Below are 26974 nucleotides of genomic sequence, written 5' to 3' on the forward strand. Positions count from 1 at the left end.
ACCTCCCAAAGCAAGCTGCTCCTCTGGGTAGCAGAGAAGGACATGAAGCTGGCCAACAACAGACCTTGAAAAGCTTCCTAATTTGCTCCATGAAACTCCAGCTTGGGTGCGTGGCTGTTGCTGAAATAAAACCCATGAGTAAAACCCAAAGAATGAAACACTGGTGAGAGGTTTGCAATTCAAATACAATTAATCTCAGTATCACAAGCCCATGCCCTCTTCACTAGAGACCATGCAACAGAGAAATTATGTCCAGGGGAGAAAGAAAATCGCTGTTTCTTTTCCAAAAGGGATGTATTTCCCCCATTAATTAACCTGCTCATTGATGAACTTTTCTCCCGCTGTCTGAAAGCAGAAAGTCGCACAAATTGTCCAGAACAGGAGGCAGCTTGTGTTGTGCCAATGTGGCACAAAACCACGTAGGAGCCCTGATGTAAAAACCCAGTATCAACCAGTTGGATTTCCATAGTAAGATAAAATTACAAGGCCAGTGTTGTGTCGACAGAAGATGATACAAAACATCTCAGCATCCAGCAGGAAAGGAGTAAAACACAGTATAATGCGTGCAGAAATATACAGAGAGCACTTGCACTAGTATAAAAATATCCACAGTCCTCAGACAAATGTGAATCGGTACAAAATAATTTCAAGAACGGGTTTACAAAAGGACATGTTAATATAAAACAGTAAAACCAGGTTGCCCCCTCTCCCAGCCTCATGCACAGCACACACAGACAGTCCATGGAAGGCCCACAGGAGCTGGGAAGGAGCAGAGCCCATCTGACCTCCCAAGCCCACGGGCGACGTAGAAAAAACAAAACCACAAAACCAAAGGGGGAAAAAAACCCACCCCTGGGGGATTTTGGAGCTTGTTCTTTGCCCAGCAGTTCTTTCCTGATCCTTCAGGGCTCGGCGTGGCAAGGAACTGGTGTGGGTAAGTGCTTGGTGGCCCTGGCAGTGGGGGGACAGCAGCAGAGGATGCCTGTGCACAGGAGGTGACAGCAGAGAGGGCAGGAGCGCAGGGACAGAGGCTCAGCAAGGACAGGGGGTGCAAGGACCTCAGGAGGCCGCTGATTCCAGCTCCCCCACCCATGAAATCGTGCAGCAACAAAACAAGCACTAAGATCCCGCAGATCCCCACAGCTGCAGAGCAAACCCCGAGGGCCTCGGAAATGGGAGCAGCTTCGGAAAGTGGGGAAAGCAGGGCTGGGAAATGGGAGCCTGAGTCTGGGAGAAAGGGAGCTTGGCCGGGTTGCTGAGCTTTGCTTCAGACCGTGCATCAACCCTCCAGAGGACTCTCCCCCCACCCAGAACAGGTCCTGTCAGCCTGCAGTGCCCACAGAGTCACTCTGCTCCTGCAGGACAGCAGCTGGTCCAACGTCAGCTCTCACAATCCAGCAACCTCTTCTCCATGAAGGCAAAGCTTCACATTTTCGCCATCAGTGCAGTTTTCTGTGACACCAGCACAGGAGATGCCCAGCTGAGCCTGCAGCACACAGTGCAGGGATGGAGGAGAAGGGGGAAAAAGCATCCTTAAGGCCTCCAGGGTTTTGCTGGCAGGGCCAAGCCGGGCGTTTCTGCCCCACAGACCAGTCCCTGCAGCCTCAGGACAGCAGCTGCCCTCGGGCACGGGCAGTCAGGTGCCAGCTGTCCATGCACACAGCCTGCACCACCCGTGCCTGGCACAGAGGCTCTTTTTTGGCAGCTCGAATTGGTCTCCTCCCAGCACTTGGGCTCCTTGGTCACTCTCTGAGCTCTGCAGACAGTCACAGGTTTCCATAGAAACAGAGCTTGAAAGCTCCATTAATTCTCCCCGTGGTCTTCTTCCACCCAGGCCACGATTTTCCCCTCCCAGCCAGGAATGATGTCGTCATCATGGAACACCTACCATAAAAAATAAATAAATAAAGTATTTCAGTCATGTCTGGGGTCTGGACCCAGGGGTCTGCAGTGTGAGCGGCGTCAGGGGCATGAAGTCAAATCCCAGCTCAGATTTCCCAAAATAATCCAGGGAACACATAGGAATGATGGCTGAGGTATGAGTTTTCACAATTTAGGTAAATAACAGACCAGGCCTCACTAACCAATGAATATCAGGATTATTATCAGCTTTTTTTTTTTTTTTTTTTTGACATTAAAGGTAAACTAAAGACAGGAATCACGCCTTTTCTGAGTCAGACCACGACCTCCAGCTGCTGCTGCTGCCTGTCCCCAGAGAGGGTGACCCTTTGCCCTTGCCCTAATCAATTTGTGAAGCAAGAACTGTCCCAATAACCTGAGATGAATCCAATCCATACCCACACCAGGCTGAGCACGAACAGGGCTGCACTGCAGCACACAAAGGAAAATGATGCCACACACACAGAGTTCTCTCTGAAAAAACCCTCAGAAGAAAGGAAAATATTGCCTTTTTAATACAGGCTCTCCCATTGCAGTAGGGTTTATAGAACCTGCAGCCTAGATTTTTGCTGTGTCCCCTGGGCTGTGTCACAGGCTGGCTTTGCCCAAGGGGCTCTGCAGCTCCCAGGCAGTCACAACCACATCCATGGAATTGCTTTTGCTGAGGATGAAAATATTTTAGCACAACAGGAGCTTAACCCGCAGCTGGGAAAGCAGACAGTTTTGTTTGGGGGAAACATCCACTATTTCATTAGTTGAAAAGTGAGGTGACCATGGTCCCCAGGGCTGTGTGGTGACACTGATCCCAAAGCTCAGTCCCACTTTTACCTCCTCCTTCACTGTGCCAAACTCTGGGTCCAGGGCTTTGAAGTGGTACCGATGGGTTCCTTCCCGATCGATGGCTGCCTTGAAATCCTTCAGAGTCACTTCCCCTAACCTGCAAGGGAAATAAATGCAAACACAAAATACAACAACAAAGCTCAGGGACTACTGCAGATCATTTTCCCCAGCCAACAGCATGAAATCCAGTTAAGGCACAGCAAACCTGTGCTGGCTGGGAGCATTCCCAGAAAATCAGAGTGCTGGTTTTAGGGGCACAGGAGGGTTAGGAAGGCCCGGGCTCACCTCTTTGGTATGCTGACCATGAAGGGGGTGAGGGAGCGGTCGGTGAAGTACAACACTTTGGTGCAGGCACTGGTGCTCATCACGGGCGTGCTCTGAGAGTGAGGCAGCTCTGCAAGGCAGCAACTCGCTGATTATCATCCCTTATCATCATTATCCCTCCCCACCTTCCCGTTCCAGCTGGCCAGGGTGGATGGTGGTGCGTGGATTTTTTAATTTGCCCATTTGTATTTCTCTCCCCAGCTCCTGCCTTGTTTCCTGCTTCCCCCCAGGAGCTGAAACAGAGGAACTGAACTGCACAGTTTTAAGGCTCCTTTTAAGCAGAAAGTCTAAGTCTAAGGAAAGTACAGCTCTTGGCTTCGGTGGGCAGGTCATTAGTGACTGAATAATCAGTGACATTTCCCTTCTAAATCTGACACAAATGAAGTGCAGTGCTCTGGAAAAGCCATTAAGTGCAAAGCCTCGCCTTTACTCGCCTTTACTCTGCTTTACTCTGAGAGTGAGGCAGCTCTGCAAGGCAGCAACTCGCTGATTATCATCCCTTATCATCATTATCCCTCCCCATCTTCCCGTTCCAGCTGGCCGGGATGGATGGTGGTGCGTGGATTTTTTAATTTGCCCATTTGTGTTTCTCTCCCCAGCTCCTGCCTTGTTTCCTGCTTCCCCCCAAGAGCTGAAACAGAGGAACTGAACTGCACAGTTTTAAGGCTCCTTTTAAGCAGAAAATACTCTGGACACATGCAAAACACGTGGTGTTTAAAAAGGCTGCGCCGTTCTGCGGCTATGAAAGGCAGTAAACACTGAGCGGGGAGCAGGGAACGCTCCTCTGTCCCCACTAGATGGTGCACAGCAGCAGGAAAGCTGGGATGACATCCCTTTTCCCGGCGATTGCCACGGTAATTTGTGCTGCAGCACTGCCCAAGAGGCTCGGCCCAGCGCTGTGATGGTGCTTTACAGAAAACCAGCCATAAACGTGTGTCCCTTCCCTTCGCAGGCAGCTCTGATGCAGGGAGGATCCTGGAGGGGGCAGATTCCCGAAGGGATTCTACACCTGGGCAGTGAATTTGGCTGCGGGAGGGCAGGATCTGCAAGGCACTTACTGGATTTGGGAGGCCAGGAGTCTCTGCACTCGTTGCTTGCCCTGCTTGCTGGTGATTTCCCCCGCACCTGGGGCGCAAAGCCAAAACAAGGACAAAGTGTCACCTCCCGGCCAGAGCCCTCTGGGTGGCGAGTGAGGGGCAGGAGTGTCCCGGGGAGCCTTTACCCTCCTCTCCTGCCTCTTCTGCGTCTCCATGCGGTGCAGGCGCTCCATGAGGCTGGAGATGCCCTGCTCCAGGCTGTCGATGGTGTGGTGCTGCGGGTCGTGGCCACTGAAGCTGTTCCTGAGGCTGCGCAGGGCGTCCCGGACCAGCTGCAGGTCACTGGTCTGCCCAAAACAGCACAGCTGAGACCAGCCCAGGCTGCTGCCTCCCCAGCTTCCTCTCCCCAGCAAAGGGGAGAGCTCTCTTAATGAAATAAAAGAGTTCCAGGACATCTGGTTGGGAATGCACCCCTCAGGTGCACTTACCCCTCGGTGGGCTGTGGGAGCAGCTCCTTTTGCTGCTGGCTGGAGAAAGCCATTGCTCTGGGCACTGTGACTGCTGTAAGCCATCACCTGGGCAGGGGAAGATGTGTGAGTGTCAGAAGCTTCCCAAAAATTCCCATTTATGGACTTCAAAATGAGAGGGAACGAGAGTTTTCCACATCTGTGATAAAACTCCCATCTTCTCCCAGATAAAGACACTCCCTAAAGTGTGCAGGGAGCTCCTGGTCACAGCACAGACCTGATTCCTCACATAAACGTGGAAAGACTCAATACCAGGGTCAGCAGGAAAAGGAGGAAGTAAATTGAGCAGTGGTCTAACCATTGTCAGGGTCAGAGGTGAAGCTGGAAGCTGAGAAAGGCTCTGGCTTTCATCTCTGAGGATTCTGAGCCAAGAGGCTGAGCCAGAGTGCTCAGTGCTGGGGGCTTTGGGGGCTTTGCCTGCCTTGGTCAGGGCTCTGACAGGGAGAAGGCAGAGCCAGAGCTCTCTGGGATGAAGGGGAGGGTTTCTGGAGACAGGTGCCTGCAGGGTGCTGGGCAAACACCACCCCAGGTGTGGAGCAAGGCTCCCGTACCTCCTCAGCTTCTCTCTTCATGCAGTGAGCCAGCAGGGCCTCCTTGTGCTCCAGCTCCCGCTCCAAGTCCACCTGTGGAGGGGCAGCAGAGCAGTCACCTCCAACTGGGCCGGCCAGAGCAGCTCCCAGTGCAGCCCAGCTCTCCCTACCTGCTGGTAGCTGGCCTCGGAAAGCTGCCTGAGCATCTCATCCAGCTTGGTCTGGTGCTGCTGCAAGTGCCGATCCTTCTGGCACAGCTCCTTCTGCAACACAGGGACCCAGGGAATCAGCAGGGCAGGGAGGGAGGCTCAGTCATCTTCCCGTGGCAGGGAAAGTCGTGTCATCTGCCAGGATCAGGTGACTTGCACACGGTGTGCTTTGCAGATGTTAGAGCTGAGTGTCAGAGCTTTTTTTTTTTTTTTTGACAAGATCAATGAGGTTTTTATTGCCCAAAGTCCCCTTGGCCAAAGATCCGCTGCTGAGGTCACACAGCTGTCCCAGAGAACACAGATACCCGAGGGATCAGAGGACAAACAGGTCACCCACCCTCATCTGCACAAGTGTTGGACACTCAGCAGCCACCACCAAAAACCACGACAATAAGAGATCTGCAAGAAACTGTAAGGGGAATGCAAAGAACTTCTGATCCCTCCACCTCACTGCAAACACCCGTGGCTCCCACAGCTCCTTCCTGGGGCTGTCCAAGTGCCAGGGAAAGAGCAACCCCATTCCCAGACCTGAAGAACCACCCAGACCCCCGTGGAAGAGGTTCCATTACTTTGTACTCTGCCAGGAGCCGGTTTCTCTCTTCAACCTTCCTCTGGAGGTCAACCTGCAGGAATAACACCCAGCTGTGAGGCAGATATCCCCAGCGAGTGAAAACCTCTGCCCCTTGTGCTAAAGGGCGAGCAGAAACCTACAGAGATCAAGGGAGCTGCTGTTTAGGGTGGCAACCTTTGGACAGAGACCTGCACAGGGCAGGTGGCACCTGCTAAGCCAGGGAGCGAGGAGGGACAAATGCAACAGCACTGAAAGCATCAGGGAAAGCCCCTCCCTGTCCCAGCTGCAGGTCCTGGAGGACAGGAAGTGGGAGTGAAGGTCAGGAATCTCCAGCCTCACAGCTGGCCAGCAGGCTGTGAGCAGCCTGTGCTGTGCTGAGACCTCTGGCTGCTTCTTCACTATCCCACGACCCCAAAATCTCTGCTGCAGCCACCCCCGGGGCCACCAACCCCCCACCAAAATGACCTCAGCAGCAGCAGCAGCAGTGACTCACGTTCTGGTTGTGCAGCTCCTCCTTGTCCATGTTGGCTCTCAGCAGCTCCTGCTTGAGCTGCAGGACTGAGGCATCCTGCTGGAGCAGCCTCTGCTGCAGAGCGTCCTGGGGAGAGGTGATTTCTGCAGGAGGGCAGCGAGGGCAGGGCCCCTTCCCTGGGGCTCCGTGGCCAGAACACACGGTGGCCACTCGGGGCTGAGGAGCTGCCAGGGCCCCCAGAGGGCTCTCAGCCCTCCTGCCTCTCCCTTACCCAAAACTGATTTCCCTGCCAGCGTTTTGGCCACCAGCACAGAGGGATTTCTCTGCTTCAGCCTAAATTTCCTGCTCCAGAAGTGATGAACAGTGGCTCTGGTGGACGGGAGCAGCTCTGGAGGGCATTCAGCCCTGCAGCTCCTGCTCCAGCCACTCATCCAGAGGGCACAGAGAGGCCAAGATCAGCCCAGGACACAAGGAGCCTTAAGCCCTGAGTGTGACCCAGTTGTGCAGTGCAATCCTCTCTGGAGAGGCCAAAGTCAGCACTAATTCTGCACCTTTCACTCACCCAGAGCTCCACCTTGGACAGCTACTGCTGTTTGCTCCCTTCTGACAGGCAGCTCTAAAAATACCTCTGTCAGGAGGAGATTGGCAGTGCTCACCACTCCAGAGGCACAAACGGAGCCGTTTCTGGGCAGGACAGGGACACCCCAGGCTCTTTTTCCTGTGCTGGCAGGAATGAGTTCACTGGGCCAATGCTTCTGGGTGTGTACTCCAAGAGAGAGGAGGGAATAAAAGAGCCAGCCAACCAATTTATGCCTCTTTTTGTTTAGGAGAAACAGGGGGAAAGAAAGAAAAAGGGCAATACTTGACCACAGTCTCACAGACAGAGCAGAAAACTGGAAACCCAGCTCCTTACACCTGCCTAAAAATTCAGAAATAAACCACAGGACCCCCCCCACCTCCAAGCCCCCAGTACTCCTCCTTCCACAATCTGAGATTCCTCAGAGGTGTGTGGTTGCTGCTGGCCCTACTCACCTAAAGCACCACTGTTTATTTTTGATGAAATGTCCCTTTCCTCACCTTTATTCCCTGGAGGTTCCGAGCTTCTTGTTTGTATTTCAGCAGCTCCTTCTGCAAATGCAACACAGTGTGGTTAAACAGCACTTTGTCAGCCCTTCAGAACCAACCAGAGCTGGTGTTTTCTGCTGCAGGAGGAAGCACATCCCACCTTTCCCCACAGATCCAAGAGCCTGAGAAATTTTACTGAGTTACAAACATGACAAAGAGCTGAGCTCTTAAGCTCTGTTATTAAAGTCCTGAGGAAAATAATGATTGCCCAGTCACCCAAATCTCTCCTTCAGGCCAACATCAAACACTTCTGCCAGCATCAGAACTGGTCCCAAGCCTCCAGAGTTGGAGCCCTCACAGAATATTCCCCATTTCATCCATCACGTTGCCCACCCTGCCTCATCCCCACCGTGTTTTCCCCTAAAAAAATCAAGTAGAGCAATCTGCAAAACCTCTCTTCCCCCTCCATGTGTCACCCTCTGACCTTCAGATCTTGATTTTCTTCCACACTCTGGTCCAGACGGCTTCGGATGATGATCTGAGTGCAAAATATCAGCGTTGTTATTGTGCAGCAGGGGCAGGGCAGGGCAAAAGGCAGCTGCAGCAGGGAAATTTGGGTCCAGGGGTGTTCTCACCAGCTGCTCCTCAGGGCAGGCTCCACGCTCAGAAAGTTCAAAGGACCCTTCCTGCTCATCCTCAGGTAGAGACCCATTGAGCAACAAAGCCTGGGGAGATAAAGGGAAAAAGAAAAAAAAAAAAAGTCCTTTTCAGAGATTTCAAAGGGAAATAGGTGAGCTGCAGCTCTGGCCAGCAGTCACTCCTATCAACAGTCCCTAACCAGCTTCATTTCCCATTTTTGCTGATTTATTCCCCTCAAAAATGAGGGGTTTTCTTCAGGAATGAACGAGAAGATTTATCCCCTGACAAAGCTCTCCCAGGGATCTGTCAGCTCGTGCCCTTCCCCACAGAAAGAACCAAACAAGGACAACTCAGATTTCCAGGGAGTGAAATCTCAGCTTTAGCACCTTATAGGGTGTGTGTGCATCAGATCCCCAATATTTCAACCAAACTGTCACAATCTGGAGCTTCTCAATTATTGAGTAAGAGGAGCAAAATCGATTAATCAAATCCAATTTCCTGGCTGGCCACATCAGCTGCCTCCCCCCACTCCCAGGGGATGAGGGGACAGCAGTGCCAGTCCCTCCTGTCCCTGCTCCCAGTGGGCACAAAATGCACGGGTTTTACCAGTGAACCAAGGAATTTTTTTTTTTTTTTTGGTGACTCTTTTGTGTCCTGCCCATTGTCCCCGGGGCAAGTGCCCGCCCAGCTGCCTGTGCTCCTCACACAATCTCTGCTTTGTTTACTGCCACATAAATATTTACAATTCAAAGCCACTGTGGTTCCCAGCACAAACAGAAAGGGATGTTCCTGAGAGACTTCAGTGCCTTCACCATATGGATCAAGGGTTCCCCAGGCACAGCCAAACACACACGGGGCTGAGGGGCAGGCAGGGCAAGCGAGGGAAAGGTCCCACAAATTAACAGTTGTGGGGAGAATGTGCCAAATATGAAGGTTCAGCCAAGCTCATGGAATGACTGACGCAGGGCTGGGTGACCCTGGAAGGGAGCACTCTCTGAGAAGAGAAATCTCTCACCTGCAAACCCGAAATCATCTTTTTCGCCTCCTCCATTTCCTTTTCCAGGTGGTCCTGCTGTTCCAGGAGCTGCTCCTCCCATGAGTTCTCCAAGTGGGACCCGGAGCTCCCTGCCTGCCACTCGGGCTGGAAGTGAGAGTCGGCCTCTTCTGCAAGAGAGAGGAGCTGCATGTTGCCCTGATTTTTGAAAGTGTTAAGTTTTCTTTTCTAGTTCTTTTGAAAGTTTTAAAGTTCTCATAAAACTCCTTCAGCCTTCTGATCATGTTTACATCTTTGAGAGTCAGAGTTCCCACACAATTTCATGTACAAATAGAATAGTTTACATTATTTCTCTGTGTGTGGAGAGAAATGACGGATTGATCTTTGGACCAGTGTGGTTGGAGAGGTGGCAATTCCATCCTCCAATCCACGGTCACCTTTGGAGTTCTATAAACACCAGATGTTTGAATAAAACTGGGTCTTTTTCTCTCTTACCAAGCTTCTGTGTGCTCATTTCGTGTCCAGTAACCACAGCTGCATGTGCTCCTGGCAGCCCAGGAGGGCCCTGCTCCACTCCCCAGTGCCAAGCTGTGGCAGCTCATCTGACCCCAAGGATTTGTGCCTCATTCCCAGCCTTTCCTACACACACTTTATCCCAGGTAACTTCCCACCGGCTTCAGGGAGATCTCCAAGCACAGCACCGGGGACGGTGTGTGTGACAGAGGGGGAAAAGCACCTGTGGGCTTTGCAGAGCATCCCTCAGTGGCCCAAGGACAGCCTGGAGGCAGCAGTAAAGCATTCCAGTCCCTGGGGAGCTGTCCAGCTTTCGTCACACAGAACAGTCCCAGGGTTTTACCTGTTTTAGGCTCTGTTTCTTCAGTCTGGAGGATCACAAGTCTCTCCTTCTCCTCCGAGGGGGCTACAGTGGACTCACTCTTTGCACTGTGGACAGGGCTGGGTGAAGTCAGGCTGCAGAGCAAGGCAGGAACAGCTTTTTTAGATGAAGATGATGTTGATCAGCACTAATTTTGAACAAGCATTTCTCTATATTCACTTTTATCTAAGAATTATCTGCATCCCAGAGAAACCTTCAACAACCCAGCCTGGACATGTAATTTTTTGAATTCAGACTCTCACACAGGGGTAGGACCACACTCAGGAGTAATTTACTGCCAGCCTTATGCTGGACAAAAAGCCACCCTGGCCCCATCTCTCGCTCCAGAGCTTTCAGATGAATAATTTCAGCTTTAAATCCCAATACATTTGAGAGTCAGACTCCACTCACTCATGTTCTTTGATTAAAACTTCTTGGACTTGCCCACATATTTTCACAGGAGCCATCTCAGCTGACTGGGAGGGTCAAGCAATCCTTTTCTCAGAGATTCTTCCCGAGTGCATCTCCCAGACAACATCAAAAGGTGGCTGAAGCTCACTGACCCATTCAATGTACCCCGAAAGTCGCAGGAATTAATCCTTGCAAGTGTGAGCAGGAGTTAATTTTTCATTCTCCCCCAACACAGAAACAAAGGGCAGGGAACAAAAAGAAAAACAGTGTGGAAATAATATAATAGGTTTAGAAAAAGAAGAGGCTTCAGCAGCTCCCTCCCTGCATCTTCCCAGCACTGCTGCTCCGACTCCCACAGCTCCCACAGAATGGGAAAAGCCCTGCAATAGAGATGGAAATGACTTGCTGCTCCTGCCTGCCCCACTCCCACGGCCAGGACGAGCCTCTCCTCATTCAAATTACAGACCTGAGTGCAGTTTTTTGTGGTCCAGACTTCCCCCGTGTTCAAGTGAAAGAATAATCATTGTCCAATAGAAATGTCCCACAGGGACAGCACCTGTCCTTTCAGGTGTGTCCATGATGCTTCAAGGGCTCCCAGCCACCTGGCTTTGCTCCAGGATTTACCTCCAGGAATTCCAAATCCATCACAGCAGTCCCTCATTAGACATATTTTTAATATCAAATTTGTAACCAGCCTCTGCTCCTGCTCATCGCTGAATGGGGCCATGGCATAAAATTATGGCTTTTGGGGTTTTTTAAAATGTTCTTTATTACTTGATTTGGCAGTTCTGCTGGGATTGCATTATGTAAGAAGGGTCAGAAGAAAGGATGAAACTTTCACACAACACAGATGCCAGCAGGAAGCCCAGCTGGTCTGACATGGCCAGCAGCTCCAGGAGGGATTTCGCTTCCTTCTAGGAACAGATCTCAGAATTCCCTCCTTCCCATTCTCAGCTGATGCTCTGAAGCTGCCCTCACCCCGAGGCACTGCTGGTTCTCATCCGTGCAAAAGCTGTCCCAGAAAAACACCACCAGGCACAGATGGGAGAGAAGGTGGTGAGACAGGGGAAGCGAAAAGGATGAGCAGGATGAAAAACAAGGATATGAGCCCAGAAATAACATTCCAAATCCGCTTCTCCCAGCACTGGATCTGCAGCCCAAAGCCAATGAAAGGCACCACAGGTGGGGGATAGGTCCCCACAGCACAGACAGCTTTACATTTCCTGAGGCATTCCCACATGCCCAGACCCTTTCCAGGCAGTTTTCCTATTTCAAAAGGCCACTGGGTTCAGCCAGCATCCATAACCACCTCCCAGACGCTGCAAACAGTGGCAGAGCCAGAGGCAGCTGGAGCAGCAGCACAGGTCAGGTTGCTTTCTGCATCATCCAATTAATGCTGGAAACACTTGCCCAGGCTCTGTATCAGTCCGGGCCATCAGACTATGAAACACCCGCTGATGCAATGCCTTTAAAAGTGCAGAACAATTCCCTGTTAAAGCATGCAGGAACGAGGGCTGGGAAATGAAAGCTTTCCAAGAGAGATTTATGATGCAAACTGCTCCACTTTATTCCTTTCACCGCTTGGTTCCTTAACCCACATCCTGCCTCCCCCGAGCCCCAGATCCGCCAGCACGGCCGAGGCTTCAGGGCAACGAACCCCTGAATGCCCCGAATTTTAACGAACACCCCATCCCTGCTGCTCCCGAGGACAATGGACACGGTCGCTCACCATTTGACCTGCTTCCCTCCCATGATCCCACTTGAACCTGTGGCCTCACAGAATCCGCAGGATCCCGGCTCCGCTCATGCCTCCTTCCCTTCTTCACACGCCCAGCTCCTGCCAAACTCCTGGGGGAAGCTTTGCCAGCCGGAGCGCCGAGAAGATTCCCAGCAGAAACAACACACACACACGCACACAAATTAACCAACTCGGGGGCTCCGCCGGCTCAGAGGCAAATCCGCAGCCCCCGCCAACGGGTTTGATTCCGGAGCCGGGGAATTCTGCAGCCTGCCTTTGGCTCCCGCTGCTTTCCCTCGCAGGTTATTCGTCTCCTGCTGCTGCATTTCGGTCAGCTGCACAGCCGGTTGTTTTCATCGCCAGGCTCCGGGCTTGCCGCGGGTGTTTCTCATCCCATCCCGCCCTCCTTGTGCTGCCGAGCATCCGAGGAGCCGCCGGGGGAAGGAAGGAGCCGCTGCCGGCGCGGGGTCCCTGCGCTGCCGGGGGGATGGAGGCTCTGCCCAGGCTGCTCTCCCGGCTTCCAGAGGGATGGAGGCTCTGCCCAGGCTGCTCTCCCGGCTTCCAGGGGGATGCGGGCTCTGCCCAGGCTGCTCTCCCACCTTCCAGAGGGATGCAGGCTCTGCCCAGGCTGCTCTCCCGGCTTCCAGGGGGATGCGGGCTCTGCCCAGGCTGCTCTCCCACCTTCCAGAGGGATGCAGGCTCTTCCCAGGCTGCTCTCCCGGCTTCCAGGGGGATGCGGGCTCTGCCCTGGCTCTCCCCAGCCCCAGGCACGGCTCCCTCTCCCTCCTGCTGTCACACGGGCTGTGCAGGCACAGCCTTTCTCCGAGATGCCTGGCTCAGGGGTGGGGGAGGGAATGCTGCTGGAAGGGGAGGGGAAAGGGAGAGGGATGGGTGAGGGGCTCGGCAGCCTGGGAATCATCTGATTTTTGGCAAATTTTTCCATGAATCTTTTCGGCAGCCTGCGCTCGTTGGCGCTACCGTCCCTGGGAACTGGGAGAGCTCGGAGCAGGGAAGGAGCCAGGGATGCTGCCCTGGGACACCTCAGCAGCAGGGCTGGCTGGAGGGGGGTCGCTGCACTCAAAAATGTCTCTCAGCAATTAAAAAAAAAAATCTCGTTTCTCCCAGCCAGTTCTCCTAACTGAGCTAAGCACACTCCTCCCCGCGAGGAAAGGGAAAGCGTCTTGTTTTCATGGTGCAGAATTGTGTCAGCAGAGACACCCCCAGCAGCTGGAGGGGAAGAATTCTGCCAGTTTTTGATCACTTTTGGAAAGATTCTCGCTGTGTTCTGCCCGATCAGCAATAACATCACCATTGCATTGCGGGCAGAGAGTTCATGGCATTATGGGGAAAAATAAAACAGAGAGGCAGGATGCGCAGAGAGATTTGTGTTTACCACCAAAATACCAAAACAGGAGGAAACAGCAGCCACCTGACAGGGTAGAAGAATACATCAAATATTCCATCTCCCTTAAACTGAGGGGTGAGAGCAGGCAGCAGAACGTGGCGCTCCTGAGTTCAAGAGCCAGTGCCAAGGTCCTGTGGCATTATCCACAAAACGCCGCTGCCAAGAGCAGGATTTTTACATCCCCCCTGGCAGGCCGGCCTCAAAAGCACACTGCTGACATCATGTGGAGGCACTGCTCCAGCACTGCCTCCCTGGGAGCCCCACACTCCTCCCGAAGCCTATTTATAAACACTCTCTCAATGACACGCAGCAGAATTGGGGGATAAACACAAACTCTTGTGTTTTTCTCCTCTGTTGGGCAAAGCAACGTCAATTTGCAGGTACACAGAGAATTATTGGTGCTGTGGAGCGTAAAAATTGGCCTGAGAAACGCTGGGGAAACGTCCTGCCTGCTGAGAGGCTGTCAGTGGCAATCTGTCCTTGGCAAATGAGCTCCTCACTCCCACACAAACGGGAGGGAGGCACTCGGGGAGCAGCCCGGGCAGGGGAAGGACACGGAAAATCAGAGGTGGGGCTTTCAGTGGCAACGGGAGACCCTGAAGCAAAGAGCTGCAGCTCGCCACGTGCAGCCCTGCCCTCGGATCTGCTCCAGATGAGATTAACTGGAGCACAGCACCACTTCCAGAGGGAGCTCCAGTCGTTCAGTAACACAGTTCTTGCTCTTCCGAGTAGTTTTTGGTTCTCTGGGGGAAAAGGGAGGAGCGGCTTCCCTTTACTACGGAGCTCTCCATGCTGGATCAGCTCCCTCACTGCAGTAATTTTTCTTCAAAAGCCCCTTTTTTTGGCTGCATTTTCTCACAGAAAACTGCTTCACGTTGATTCCTGAGGTTTCACCCTCCAGACCAGCCAGGGATGCCCTTTTCCATCAGAACTGAGCGGATTTTGGTGAGGAGAACAGGCACTTTAGGGAATGTCAGGCAGAGGACACGTCTTGGCAATAGAATTCCTCACCTGGAAGGGTGGGACTCCAGTGGCACGTTCTGCTGGCCCTCGTACTGCTGCACCAGGGCCCGCACGCTCCAGCAGGGATTCTCAATCTCCTCGTCCATGCTGCTGTTCCTGGGGGTGACAAGCACAAAATGAGGGGAGCCTCACCTGAGTGCTGCTGGAATTCTTCTCTCTCCAGAAAGGAGGGGAGGAGAGCTGAGGAAAAGGAGGTAAGGAAGAGGAGACAGCCGGAAAAATGCCAGTTTTCCTATCAGGGATGCCCATCTTCTTGGTGTTAAGGGAAAACAGGCAAACAGGCCTTGTTGCTTGAAACTCATCCCTAATTCTGTGACCACAAAACTCCAAAAGCTCTGGGAAAGCGAGGCAGCATCACAAGGACTGGCTTTGCTGAAGAACTCCAAGGCCTTTGCAAGGGAAACCTTTAACATTTCATTTTTCAACGCAAGTTACCATTTCAGCCTCCTTTCCAGACTGCTTCAGGGGTGCTCCCTTGAGCCAGTATCAAATGGGCAAATGACCTTCAGCCGTGTAAATGAAACCCTGCACAGCCCCAGCACCTGGCTCCCAGCTAAATGTCATTGCTATTATTGTTACTGCCAGCCACGCAGCACCTCTGGCAAGGGGCAAATGGGATTTTCAGAATTATTCCCCGTGTGCATGTGGATTTTCAGCATCCCCAGGACTCAGCAGCCGCCTGGAGCAGTGGGATGAGCAATGGAGGGGCCAGAAAGGACTTGTACAACATCCTCAGCTCCGGAAATGAAGCTCCAGATCTCCGGGGTGAAAACCTGACTGGTGTTTCGCGTGGCATGAGAACATCTCCAAGGAGACAGCACCAAGGGCAGCGTGGGGAGAAGGAGGCAGCACAGCTCCCTCTGCCTGGGCTGTAGCTCCCTGTTCTGCTCCAGGGAGATAAAGAGAGACCCAGCTGCTGTTTTGCTGTAAAACCTGAGAGGAACCTGGGCTGGCAGCAGAGCCAGCTCAGTGTCCCCTCTGCGAGGGCACTTTCAGGTGTTTTGCACAACAGCAGCTTCCTCCCGCCAGCAACAAATCAGACAAAGGTGCGTTTATTTTCATTTTCTTTTGAATTTCAACCCAGCCCAGGCTGGCGTAAGCAGGGAAGAGCCCCTCACCTCTGTCTGTGCCTGAACACGTCCCGGCCGGACTGCTGGACGTCCTGCCGGACATCGGCCAGCGCGGCCACTGCCCCTTGGGCCACGGCGGCGGCCGAGCGCGGCCGGAGGCTGCCCGGCGGTGCTGCCCAGCTCCTGCCCCCCGAGCCAGGGGTGCCAGCTCTGCCAGAGCCTGGTTTGAAGTGAGCAGCCAAGGCCAGGATCAGCCTCATGGTGGATTTCAAGTTCCCCTCGACGATATCTGCAAAATGCAAATGTTTGGGTGGTTAACGTGGAGTGCCGGCAGAGCTGCGGCTGCCCAACGAGATGAAGATAATTAAAGCCAGCAGGGCTGTTCCAGCCCAGCAAAGTGCCTGCCACCTCCACAGCACAGCCCTGAGCCTCCCTTTACGGCCATTTCCAGCAGTTAATTACTGAACACATAATTACTGAGGGCTCACTCCAGAGCAGAGCAGTTACTGAGGACTGTCACCGACTTTATTAGCAGAGAATTCCCTTTTTTAAAACACAAAAAGCAGAACAGCGATGCATTTTTCCAGTGGTGTGCCATCAACTGTTTGCAGCACCCTGCAAATGTAAATTAATCATATTCAGTGATATCACACTGCATTTTCCAGCACACTGATGTCATGGCAAAGATCAGCCACTCTTCCAGACCAAGATTTCCCAAAACAATTTAGTCAGAGCTGCTCAAAGTCCTGACTAAGCCACGCCACAGACATGTGACTGTGCGTTGTGTCTCCTCTCTGTTTCCAGCCCATGGCTTCCAGTGAACCACAAATATTTTTTCCATGTCTCCTTTCACTCTAGCAGGTTTATGTGTCCTTTTGGTGAAAGATTCCAAGCCTGTATTTTTCATTACACCACTACCTGGGCCTCTCAGTGCTCAGCAGCAGGAAAAAAAGTCACTTTTGTTTTTTCTCTGCATTGCCCATCTTTCAACCCCAAAACCTTCTCTAAACCAGAGGGGGCAAAAACTCTCAACTCCCCCACAAACTGACACATTTACTCATAAATTACCTGTTTGATAGAAAACAAAGGCACAAACAGGATTTCAGGAGCTAAAATCCCCCCCCAGGGCCACGCACCTTTAGCTGACGTCTGGTGCATGCGGATCTTTCTCGATGCCACGAACTGTAAGACTTTCTCCACATTTTCCCTCATCTCCTGCTGGCTGCTGGGGTTGAGCTCGATGCCACTCAGCTTCTCACCAGCTGAAGGGAGTGAAAAAGCTTTGTCAGAGGGAAGCTGAACCTCTGGGGACTGCCAGGGGGATCGCTGGCACTGCTCTGATCTCATGTCTGGGTGCTGCTCCTGCTAAACTGGAACCAGCACCAGGAGTAACTGGGTTTGGGGCTGTTTTGGGATGATGGCAAGGTTTTGGGGGGCTGGAGCAGGGTTCTGGCAGGATTTGTGGCCCCCTCAGGGACCCACACTGGAGCTGCCTCTTCCCAAAGGACTGAGCTCCATGGAAAGGGCTGACCTGGTGAAGAACTGAAGCAGGTGGGACAGACCCACATGGGAGGAGTTCGGAGAACTGTCCCCCACTGGGGCAGGGGTGAGTGTGAGGAGGAAGGAGCAGCGAGGACAATGAACTCCCTGCACCCCCGTTCCCTGTCCCCCTGCCCAATGACACCAGTGAACCGGTCACTCCTCCCAAAAAACACCCCCCACCTCCATGTGGGAGTTCCCAGTGCCCCTGCCAGCTTTCCCCATCTGCTCTAACTGCCTCTGAACCATAAGGGCTGTAATAGAATTGCATTTATGATCTGATTTATGATTGTTTGCCTTCCCCGCCAGCTCTGCCGCCCCCCAGCAACATCTGCCCGACAGATGCCAGAGCCAAGGCAGCCAGAGCTGAGGGGGAAAAACAGGGCCAGATGGCAGCACTGACCTACAATCTCGATGAGCAGGGCAAGAGTGACCCCATCCCGCAGGTCCTGCCTCAGGTCCTGCACTGGCCTCACCGCCGGCTTCTTCTTCAGCTGGGAATTCACCCAGGCCACATAGGCCTGCAGCTGTTGCTGGAACAGAAAGCAAAACGTTTGCATTGCACTTTCCTCTCTGATCTTCGCAGATCTCGGTCGTCCGCCCTGGGAAATGAGCAGCAGAGGTCTCACCCCAGAGCCTGGCTGCCATCCCTGCCTGCTGCGGGGCAGCTCAGCCAGGGTGGGAGGAGGGAGCAGGACAGGACTCCTGAGCTGGGCACAGCTGGCCTGAGAGCTTTTCATTTCATCTGCACCGGAGCCACAGCAGCACTGTCACCTCCTGGCTTTGCTCACGCTGTGTCCCACCCCCAGAGCAGAAACCCAGAGTGCAGGAGCAGGGAACCCTGAGTTATTGCCCACTGAACAATTCCAGGACAAGCAGGGGAGGTTTCCTGGAAGAGACAAGAGCCTCCCAGTGTAACACTCCCAGCGTGGCTCGTTTGGAACACTTGTACAGCCCCTCCACGTCCTGGGAGCTGCCTCAGCACTTCCAGTGGCCCAGTTTCTATTCCTGCACGCAGGGAAGCTGCCTTGGGCCCTGGGAGCCGGGAGCAGGGCCTGGCCAGCAGCTCAGGAGGGATGCTGTGTGTGGGAGAGACCAGGGAAACTCAAACTCAGACCAGGGAAACTCAAACTCAGGTTCTGGTCAGTCTGAGAGACCAAGGAAACTCAAACTCAGGTTCTGGTCAGTGTGAGAGACCAGGGAAACTCAAACTCAGACCAGGGAAACTGAAATTCAGGTTCTGGTCAGTGTGAGAGACCAGGAAAACTCAAACTCAGGTTCTGGTCAGTGTGAGAGACCAGGAAAACTCAAACTCAGGTTCTGGTCAGTGTGAGAGACCAAGGAAACTTAAATTCAGGTTCTGGTCAGTGTGAGAGACCAGGGAAATTCAAACTCAGGTTCTGGTCAGTGTGAGAGACCAAGGAAACTTAAATTCAGGTTCTGGTCAGTGTGAGAGACCAGGGAAACTCAAACTCAGACCAGGGAAACTCAAACTCAGACCAGGGAAACTCAAACTCAGGTTCCTGGTCACCCTGAGGACCCATCTGGCACAAATGACCCAAAGGCAGAGAGCAGACCCCCGTGACCTTTCCCTTTCCACCCTCTCTCTGTAACCCTTCCAGGGCTGCTGCAAAGGCTGCAATCCCCTCGGGCAGGGCTGCAGTGGGACATGGAGGGTAAACAAACTGATCCATTGATGGGATTACCTCCCTTTTCACTAAGCTTCCCGTTATTGTGCCCATGCAGCAGGTTTTAAGCCCCCATTCCATATGATCTCAGCAGTGCCAGGCAGAGCTGATGCTTTTACAGCCCATCAAAGTCACAATCTGGTCACAGCCTCGCTCTTAATTACCCTGACATAGGAAATCCAGCTTGAATCACTCATGGCTCGGTCTGCTGGTTCAGAAAGGTGCCCGGACCTGTGTGAGGCAGCTCTGCTCACTCAGCAGAGGCTGGGGAGCTCAGAGGGGCTCAGGGGCTGCCCTGGTGGCTCTGGGAGAAAAGGGAGCAGAAATGTCAGAGCTGATCCATCTCTGCTGGAGCAGCCCTGGGGAGGGCTCTGCAGCTCCTTCTGCTGTAGTGGCAGCAATGCCCAGCCCCACAAGTCTTTATTTTGTACTTTTTCTAATCATTTTAGGAACTGGCACTGATTCCCCAAGGACACAGCCCCTCCTGTGTCCTGTTTAAATCTGCAGTGTCCCCCAAAAAATCCTGTGTCCCCAAAATCTGCAGTTTTTTGGGGGAGTCTCTGTGGCTCTTCCACTTCTGTCTCATTTAGAAGAAAAACCCTTTCACCAAGCAGTTTGTTTTCTGTTCCTCCTCTCAGAACATTCCTCGTGCATTCACAAAAAAGAATTTTTGGCAAGACTTTAGTCTCTATCTCTTAAAAGCAGGAGGAGGTTGTCACTGTTATTATTAGTAAAACATAAAAAAAGCCATCCCTAAATCCCAGAGCAGTTACATTTTAAACAACGAGTATTCAAAGGAGGCTTCTGAGGCAGTGGAATTGGGATGTCACCAGGACAAAGTCGTTTCACTCCCATGGCTGCTGTAATTCTGCAGACTTACACTTCATTAACAGACTTGGTTGGCTGGTTTTGGGGTTTTTTCCATTAAACATAAGATTTTCCTGCAGACGTTCAGACAGTTGGACTGAAGAGCATTTCCTAACTTTGTACCCAAAAATCTGGCAGACGGAGTGACTTCAGCAAGAGTCTTGGATTGCTGCAGAACCCAAAAATCCAGGGAGGGAGCTGTCGCTGCTGGCAGCTGAGGGGAGCATGTGACTGACCTTCCCAAGGAAATTTATCAGAAATAAAAGTTAAGTGACCTAAAAATGGCCAAGTGCTGTGAAATGCATGAAGGGACAAAGCCCAGGAGCTGCTCAGCAGAAACCCCAAGGGCAGTTTTTGAAGCTGGAGAGTCCAAAACGCTTCACTTCTCCATCAGCTGGGGAATAACAAAGGACATTGTGGGCTGCACCTTCAGCCCTTCACCTTCAACACGGCCACCAGCCCTCACTGCTCAGATTTCCACCTCTAAATCCACAGATTCAGGCTTCCAAAAAAACTGAAAGATTTTTTGTTTCACCTCCTCAGGATTCCTTTTGTTTCAAGCCCCAAGGCAGCTACATCAACACAGCCCTAAATATTATCACAGCAACGTGGTTTGCTGCTTGGGTGGGCATCATTCCTGCCACCTACCCTGGGAAATACTCCAGGAATCAACTTCCAGCACAGGGAGGACAAAGATTTGCTGGGATGTGTCCTGCCCTGGGAGCAGCAGCCCTTCCCAGCCCATCCCACCACACCAGAACGCTCCTGAGCCTGCATTGCCCACAGGAGTGCCCCAAACCCACGGGTTCCATCCCCATTTGGGGCTGCAGGCATCCCAACACCCACTCTCACACAGCTCTCAGCTCCTTTTAGCCAACAAAATTCCCCCCAAAAAAAGGTCTGGGAACGGGCATGACACTCCTCAAGCGTTCCTGCTTCCCCTGCACTTTGGTTGGAGCCCAGCCTTGGAATTTTCAGGCTGCTCAGCTCCTCACCAGCACTTCTTCGGAACTCAGAATTTTTCAGAGGAAAACCAGCCTGGTGTGGGGTTTACCATACAGAACACACATTATTTAGGATTATGCTGGAGCTAAGCTTAATCCTGTTTACATTAGCACAGCTTTGTGTTCCAAAAAAAGCCCCTTTTACCTGTACCTTGCCACGGGGAAGAGCAGCAGCTGTGCCTGAAGGGAGCTGGAGCCCAGCTTGCTCCAGGCAGAGCTTTGGGGGCTGTTTTTGTCTTCCTCTGGAAGACTTTGCAGGGCAGGAGAAGATGTTTAAAGCGAGGTGTTAGGGTCTATAGAACATCCCAACAGAGTTCCACGGGCAAATTGCAGGTTGGGATATATGAGGTTCATTTTTACCTCTCTGGGATTAAAATATTGCACATTTCGGTGTTGAACAAATGGACAAAATCAAGTTTCTAGCAAGGAGGGCCTGCCATGCTCACTCTCATCTTCCAGTAGATCCTGTGACCCTGTTTCCTTCTAGAAACAGATCCCTTCTCTGTATTAATTTGAGTTTGAATCCATCCTTACCACTGGATTCAGACAATCATCCTGCCAGGATGAGGTTTCTGAGGCTCTTTACACCCATTTCCCTTTGTTGCACACTTGTGGCCACTGCCCAAGCCCCAGCTCTGACGAGGTCAGCAAGAAGAGCCCTGGTGCTCCCAGGATGAAAGGAATTCACTGTTCCTCCCCCCCAGAGCCCTGAACCAAAGGCCTGCAGCAGCCTAATTGCATCAGGACGTGCTGGTTGAGGCCCTGTATGATTTCTAAGCTTTCTGGCATTACCTTAATTAGATGGGGACTGTAATTTTCCACCCAGCCTTCCTCCAGCTTGCTGATTAATTTTTTGTTGTTGTTCAAGGAGGCCTTTGTAGAAGCAGAAAGCACAAACTCCCAAGAAAAGAATATTATTCCCTCTGCTGTCAAAGCCAGCAAAAGATTTTTTTTTCCCCCCTCAAAATTGATGCTTGAATGTGATTTGGGTTTTTCAATTTATTGAGATGCATCCCACAGTGAAAACCACCCAGGTATGACCAGAGTGAGGCCAGAATGACCAACAGCACCCACAGGAGTTCTCCTTCGTACAACTCCAAATTTAAAGCAGGTGTTGATTTCCAGAGTGCCCAGCTCTCCAGCAGGACATGGAATTTTTGACTGCAGAGTTTTCCACCTTTTCCTCAGTCCTTTCTTTACCCATTAAGAGGAAGAGCTTAAGTGTAAGCAGCAAGGCCCAATTCCATCCCTAAATTATTTCTTTAATTTTCACTTCTTGTAAAGCCAAAGACTGCCATGGCCCATTCCAGAGTCATCCAGCTGCCAGTGCAGGATGAAGTCATTCCCACCTGTGCCTAAATACGTTGCCATTTCATTAATTTTGTGCTGTGAAAGGGCTTAATAATGCAAATGTAAGATCCTGAAGCAGCAGCACCTCTCACATGATGCTCAGCAGGTACCTGAGGCCCTTTTCCCACCCAGGCAGAGCTCAGCTGCCAGCCACAGGCAAAAAAATAAAGGCAGAAACTGGCAAAGAGCTGAGCTTTGAGTGCAAAGGAGTCCAAAGAGGACTTTGGAGCACATGATTCACCCTGAGCTGTCAGATGGTTCCACTGGACACAAGCAAAGCCCAAGGTCTGTGCAAGCACGCTGCACTGACACATCCCCTGGATGTGTCCTCTGGGGAGGAAAAGGAACATTGTTCCTCCTTCAGCACCCCCCCTCCATCCCCAGGCAGGGACAGGCAGCTCTGAGAGGAGCCTCAGCTCCTCAGGACTCCAAAATCTGCAGGCAGGGACTCTGCAGAGGGCAGGGACACCCAGGGAGGCTCCCTGGCCCAGGTTGAAAGCTCTAAAGGCACATTTAGGACACAGAGTTTTGAATTCCCTCTGCCCACGACTTGCTGGGAGTGTGGCATCCCCTTGACCTCTTCCTAAAGCAGCTGCAGTAATCTTCATGTTCCTGGGAAAATGGTCTGAAAAGCAGAAATCTGCGAGTGCTCCTGTGCAAATGCTCTGTAGAGACACCCTGCCAAGGGACAGCCTGGCTTAGCCATCGAGGCAGGGATTGAGTCCTAACTGCTCCAGCCCTAATCCTACAGAGCAGCAAATACCTGCTGAGAAGTCCCAGTGCTGGCCAGGCACCAGGGTTTGGGGGAAAACGGATAACAGAGCAGGGGGTGGTCTGCTAAAGCACATCTGGGGGTAAATGCAGCTGTGGGGAGCCCCAGCTGTGTTTGCTGGCTGTGCTGGAGGCTTGGAGGACTTTCAGGGCAGCGCAGGCAGCTCAGACACCCTGCCGAGGCTCAAAGGGACCCCGTGGCTTTAGCAGGGTGGGGAAGGTGTGAGATGCTGCCAGCCTCGCCCCAGGACAGAGCTGGGGTGACAAACCAGCAGCACCTCTGGAGCTCGGTGTGGCCAGGGAGGATTCACTGCCCGGGAGCACTGGGGCTGAGCAGGATGAGGGAGCCAGAAGTCAAAACAGCTCTCCATGGTGAATCCTATTAATCCTATAAATAGCCCTGGCGGCAGAGGGTGAGTGCCAGCTCCTTGTGCTGGGATCACACAGCACAGACCTTTTTGTCACACAGCAGGACCTGGGCCCGAGGCGAGCAGAGCCAGGGCCGCACGGCCAGAAAAGAACCCCAAAGTAAATAAATAAAATCAAAGTAAATAAAGAAAATCAAGTAAATAAACCCAAAATCAAGCCCAGGGCGTTGCCCAGGGCGAGGAGTCACCCCTCACGGGCAGGATGGCACCTCCACCCCTCCGAAGGGTGAAGGAGAGGGGTTGTAGGTGTGGGAAATCCAGGAATTACCCACCCGGCTGAGAACCAGGGGAAATATTCCCCGGGGAGTTCCCCAGGGGAAATATTCAGTCCCTGGTGAGGGACAGAACAGCCCTGCAGCAACTTCTGCTGGGCAGGGGCAGCTCCCGGGCCAGAAACGTGGGAGATTTCCCCTCGTGGGCAGGTAACCCTGCATTTCACTTGGCCCTTGTGAAAAGTGCATATTTCCTGACTGGCTTTTTGCAAATATTAAATTGAATATTATATGTGTTACATTAGAGAGTTATGCTGTGTTAATTCTCTTAAGTGGCGTGTTAAATATAGTTTTAAGTTACAGTATCATGTTAAAATAGAAACTCTACAATCTAAAATATTTTTTTTTTACTGGTTCAAGAAAAAAGATAAGATAAACAAAAAACTCTTCACACAGAGATAACGGCCACAGGGCACATAAAGAGTTACAGCCTCCTTATCAGAAAATACAAATGTTCTTCCACCTCCTCTCTGTCTTTATAGAACCACCAAAATTAGGAGAAAAAAGTTAACAAAAACAAAAAAAAAATTCTTAATTTGCAAGGAATTTCTGCATCATGTATAAGATATATAAATATACAACAAGCTGTTACTTTTCAGGGTTGTTCCTTTGTTCACAAGGCGTGGTTTTGGCAGCTCAGTGCCCAAAAACATCCACACGTCCAAAATTCTTTGCTTTTTATTATCTCGTAGTGTCCTGATCCTCATTGTTCAGAATTTTATTACTCTAATTTTATTACTATTTTTTAATAACTACTTTATTACTAATAAAGCTTTGAAATTTTCAGAACCAAGTGATTGGTGTTTTTCACAGCCCTGCTTGCCAAACAGCTCTGCTTGGGCCCTCAAAGTCTCCCTGTCCTCTCTGGAATGGATTGTTTGCTCAACATAATCCGGCTGGGAGGAAGAAAATAGTTATTTTAAATGACTCGCTGCACACAAGAAGCCCCATATAATTAAGTTTGCCACAGGAAATGATCCTCCAGCTCGAAAAAAGAGAAGGTGTGTTATTGTTAAGATGCAGCTTGGAGCTGCCAGGCCCACTTGTGACACATCTCTCTGTGCCCCATCTGTTCCCAAGAGCTGACAGAAGTGGCAGCACATAAATAAACTGCATTTCCCCGAGGAAAGGGAACAGGCTGAGGCCACATGGACAGAGCCAGCGCAGATGAGCCCCCTCTCTGTGGCTCCCTTTCATTATAAACTCCTGCTTTTAGCAGCCACGCATCCCCAGGGCACCACCCAGCTGTGGGATTGAATTATTTATCTGCCCGGGAGCAGGAGAAGTCGCCACAAACAGCAGGGAAACACCTTCGAGGCAGGACAGGCCATTAATGAGGGGCTTTAATGCCCACGGGGGGGACTTGGCTGCATCTCGACATCAAACAAAACCATCCCGGCTTCAGATGTCTGCAGGTGGCAGCGCCCACGAGGGCTCTGAGTCCGAAAGGGAAGGGGGAAAAGGGAAATAAACCGGCCTGAAGTGACAATTCAGCAATTTCGGGGCGCCTTGAGCAGGATGTGATTCCGCACATGGTGGAGAGAGCAGCAGTGCAGCTGAGCTGTGCAGGAGGACAGCGCTGCTGCCCGCTCCAGCGCTAATTAGGGGATAATTGGGCTGCTGAGGTGCCCTCAGACAGAAGGGATGGAGAGGGAAAAGGAGGAACGAGGACAAAGGAACTTCCCCGGAGGCTCTCGGCTGTGCAGGGTTTGGTCAGCACCCCGCACTGTCACGTCGGCATGGGGACACAATTCCACGCTAATTTTTGTGTAAATAAACACGAAAACGGGCAAACAGAGACGGGCAGGACGCAGAGCTGGTGCGAATGGAGTGCCAGAGCTCCTCTCTCACTTCCAGTGCCCGGGCTGTGATGCCCGGGCAGGTCACAGGTCACAAATCACAGGTCCTCCCCTTGCTAAACCCATTTTAGTTTTACTTTTGTTGCAGAGCGTGAGGAGGCAGAGATCCCGAGAGTCGATTTTTTCTGGTGGGAGAGGGAAGTTTCTTCCACAGCTGAGCCGCCTGTGGGTCAAACCAGCCAGGGCGAGGCACTGAACGCCCCTGGGGTTTGCTCCCATCGTCGATTACGTTATTAATAAATAAGTTACTAATTGTGCCTGAGGAGGATGTGCTGCCCCCGAGCACAGGAAGTACGAGCTCGATCTAAACCCAGACCTTGGCTGGCTAAAAATGAGCCTGACACTGTGAGGAGGAGGAGGAGGAGGAGGGGATGGAGCGATTCCAGCTCGGCCCGGCAATCCAAGGAGCCCTGGGGCCGCCCTGGAGCCGGGGCAGGCTCAGGTTTCACCCCCGGTTTGTTCTCCCGGAGGGGAGCGGGGCCGGGAAGCCCAGCAGGGATGTCCAGTGTTCATTTTCTGTGGATAACGGGCTCAGCACCCAGGCGCTGCACGGCTGAGGAAACACCCGGCACTGAGCAGAATTGAGTTCTGCGCTCAAAGAAAGAATAAACCCCCCCCCAAAAAAAAAAGTGAGAGATAAAATAGCAGCAGCTCTGTGGTTCCAGCAAATCCCCCACAGTTTTTCCTCCTTTTCAGCTCACAGACAGCAGATCGTGCTCCAGCATGAGCTGCCCGGGCATTACTGTGTGTAAATACCCAACAAAACTCATTTTTTTGTGCTCCCCAAAAAGGGAAGTCCCACTGCACTCCCCACACAGCCGCAGGATTCCCAGCTCTGGAGTTTCTTGGTGCATGTCCTTATTTTACGATTCATTACTCTCCTGGCAGAATAGGCAAATAAAGAACACTTGGAAAATTACATTTGAATTTCAGTCCCCTGGGGATTCAACTTACAGAAAAAGATGGAGAGGGGACCCCAAAACAGCTCCAAGAAATGCGAGTCCATAAAGCAGATTTACAGCCCCCAGGCACGCAGACACGGCACATCCCTCAGGAGAGAAGCCGATTTTACACAACAAACGCTGCCCCACAGCCTCCCGCAGTTTGTATCTTGCCGGGACAGCAGCAAAGCAGCGAGAAGAGCACAAACCCCCCCGGGCTGCACAAACCCCGCCTGTAACACCGGCCACGAACTCCTCACCCAACTCCTGCCGAAGCGCAGCCCCCCGGTGAGGAACCTCGCTGTTCCCCCCCGCTTTTCTGCCCCACGAACGCAACAATTCTGCACAAAACCATTCTGCCTTCCTCCCGGCCGGGCTCGGGGACGTGGCTTTACCTCGGTGAAGCCCTCCTGAAGGATATCCAGCAGATTCCCCCTGGCCAGGCAGGCGAGCATCGTCCCGGGCGAGCCGCCGGCAGCGGCTCAGGGGATGCGGGGCCGCGCTCCCGGCGCCTCGGGGCGCCTCTCCCTCCTCTTCCTCCCGAGCACAAAGGCCGGGAGCTCATCGGGAAGGGCGCTCATCGTCCCATCTGTGCAGCCCGGGCAGAGCGGAGCCGGAGCGCCGCTC

At 52.3% G+C, this 26974-nt stretch overlaps 1 protein-coding gene across 5 annotated transcripts; it reads right to left on the reverse strand.

The window, feature by feature from the left end:
* Positions 1–537: 537 nt before the first annotated feature.
* DIXDC1 (DIX domain containing 1) lies at positions 538–26974 on the reverse strand. Of its 5 annotated transcripts, none has more exons than XM_053996933.1 (20): positions 26743–26974; positions 17571–17700; positions 16765–16890; positions 15677–15917; positions 14547–14654; positions 9964–10076; positions 9129–9277; positions 8110–8199; positions 7959–8012; positions 7487–7537; positions 6431–6535; positions 5936–5989; positions 5328–5420; positions 5179–5250; positions 4589–4675; positions 4286–4447; positions 4122–4188; positions 3025–3133; positions 2728–2836; positions 538–1884 (listed from the first exon to the last, which is right to left on the reverse strand). In XM_053996933.1, the coding sequence occupies exons 1-20, from the start codon at positions 26800–26802 to the stop codon at positions 1804–1806; spliced, it is 2061 nt and encodes a 686-aa protein (XP_053852908.1). In that variant the 5' UTR covers positions 26803–26974; the 3' UTR covers positions 538–1803. The 5 variants fall into 5 exon arrangements, with proteins under 5 accessions (XP_053852908.1, XP_053852907.1, XP_053852911.1 ...); XM_053996932.1 differs by lacking the exon at positions 26743–26974 and adding an exon at positions 17797–17958; XM_053996934.1 differs by lacking the exons at positions 538–1884; positions 2728–2836; positions 3025–3133; positions 26743–26974 and adding exons at positions 3485–3531; positions 17797–17965.

Source organism: Vidua macroura, chromosome 22, assembly GCF_024509145.1.
Source record: "Vidua macroura isolate BioBank_ID:100142 chromosome 22, ASM2450914v1, whole genome shotgun sequence".
In the NCBI taxonomy this organism is placed as follows: domain Eukaryota; kingdom Metazoa; phylum Chordata; class Aves; order Passeriformes; family Viduidae; genus Vidua; species Vidua macroura.

Coding starts and splice junctions, on each gene's coding strand:
- DIXDC1 (XM_053996932.1), bottom strand. CDS start 17,907: ATGAAAAGCTCTCAGGCCAGCTGTGCCCAGCTCAGGAGTCCTGTCCTG. Junction 14,655..15,676: donor GTGTTCAGGCACAGACAGAG/GTGAGGGGCTCT, acceptor TGTCACCCCCAG/GAACAGCAGCATGGACGAGG. Junction 4,189..4,285: donor AGAAGAGGCAGGAGAGGAGG/GTAAAGGCTCCC, acceptor TTTGCGCCCCAG/GTGCGGGGGAAATCACCAGC.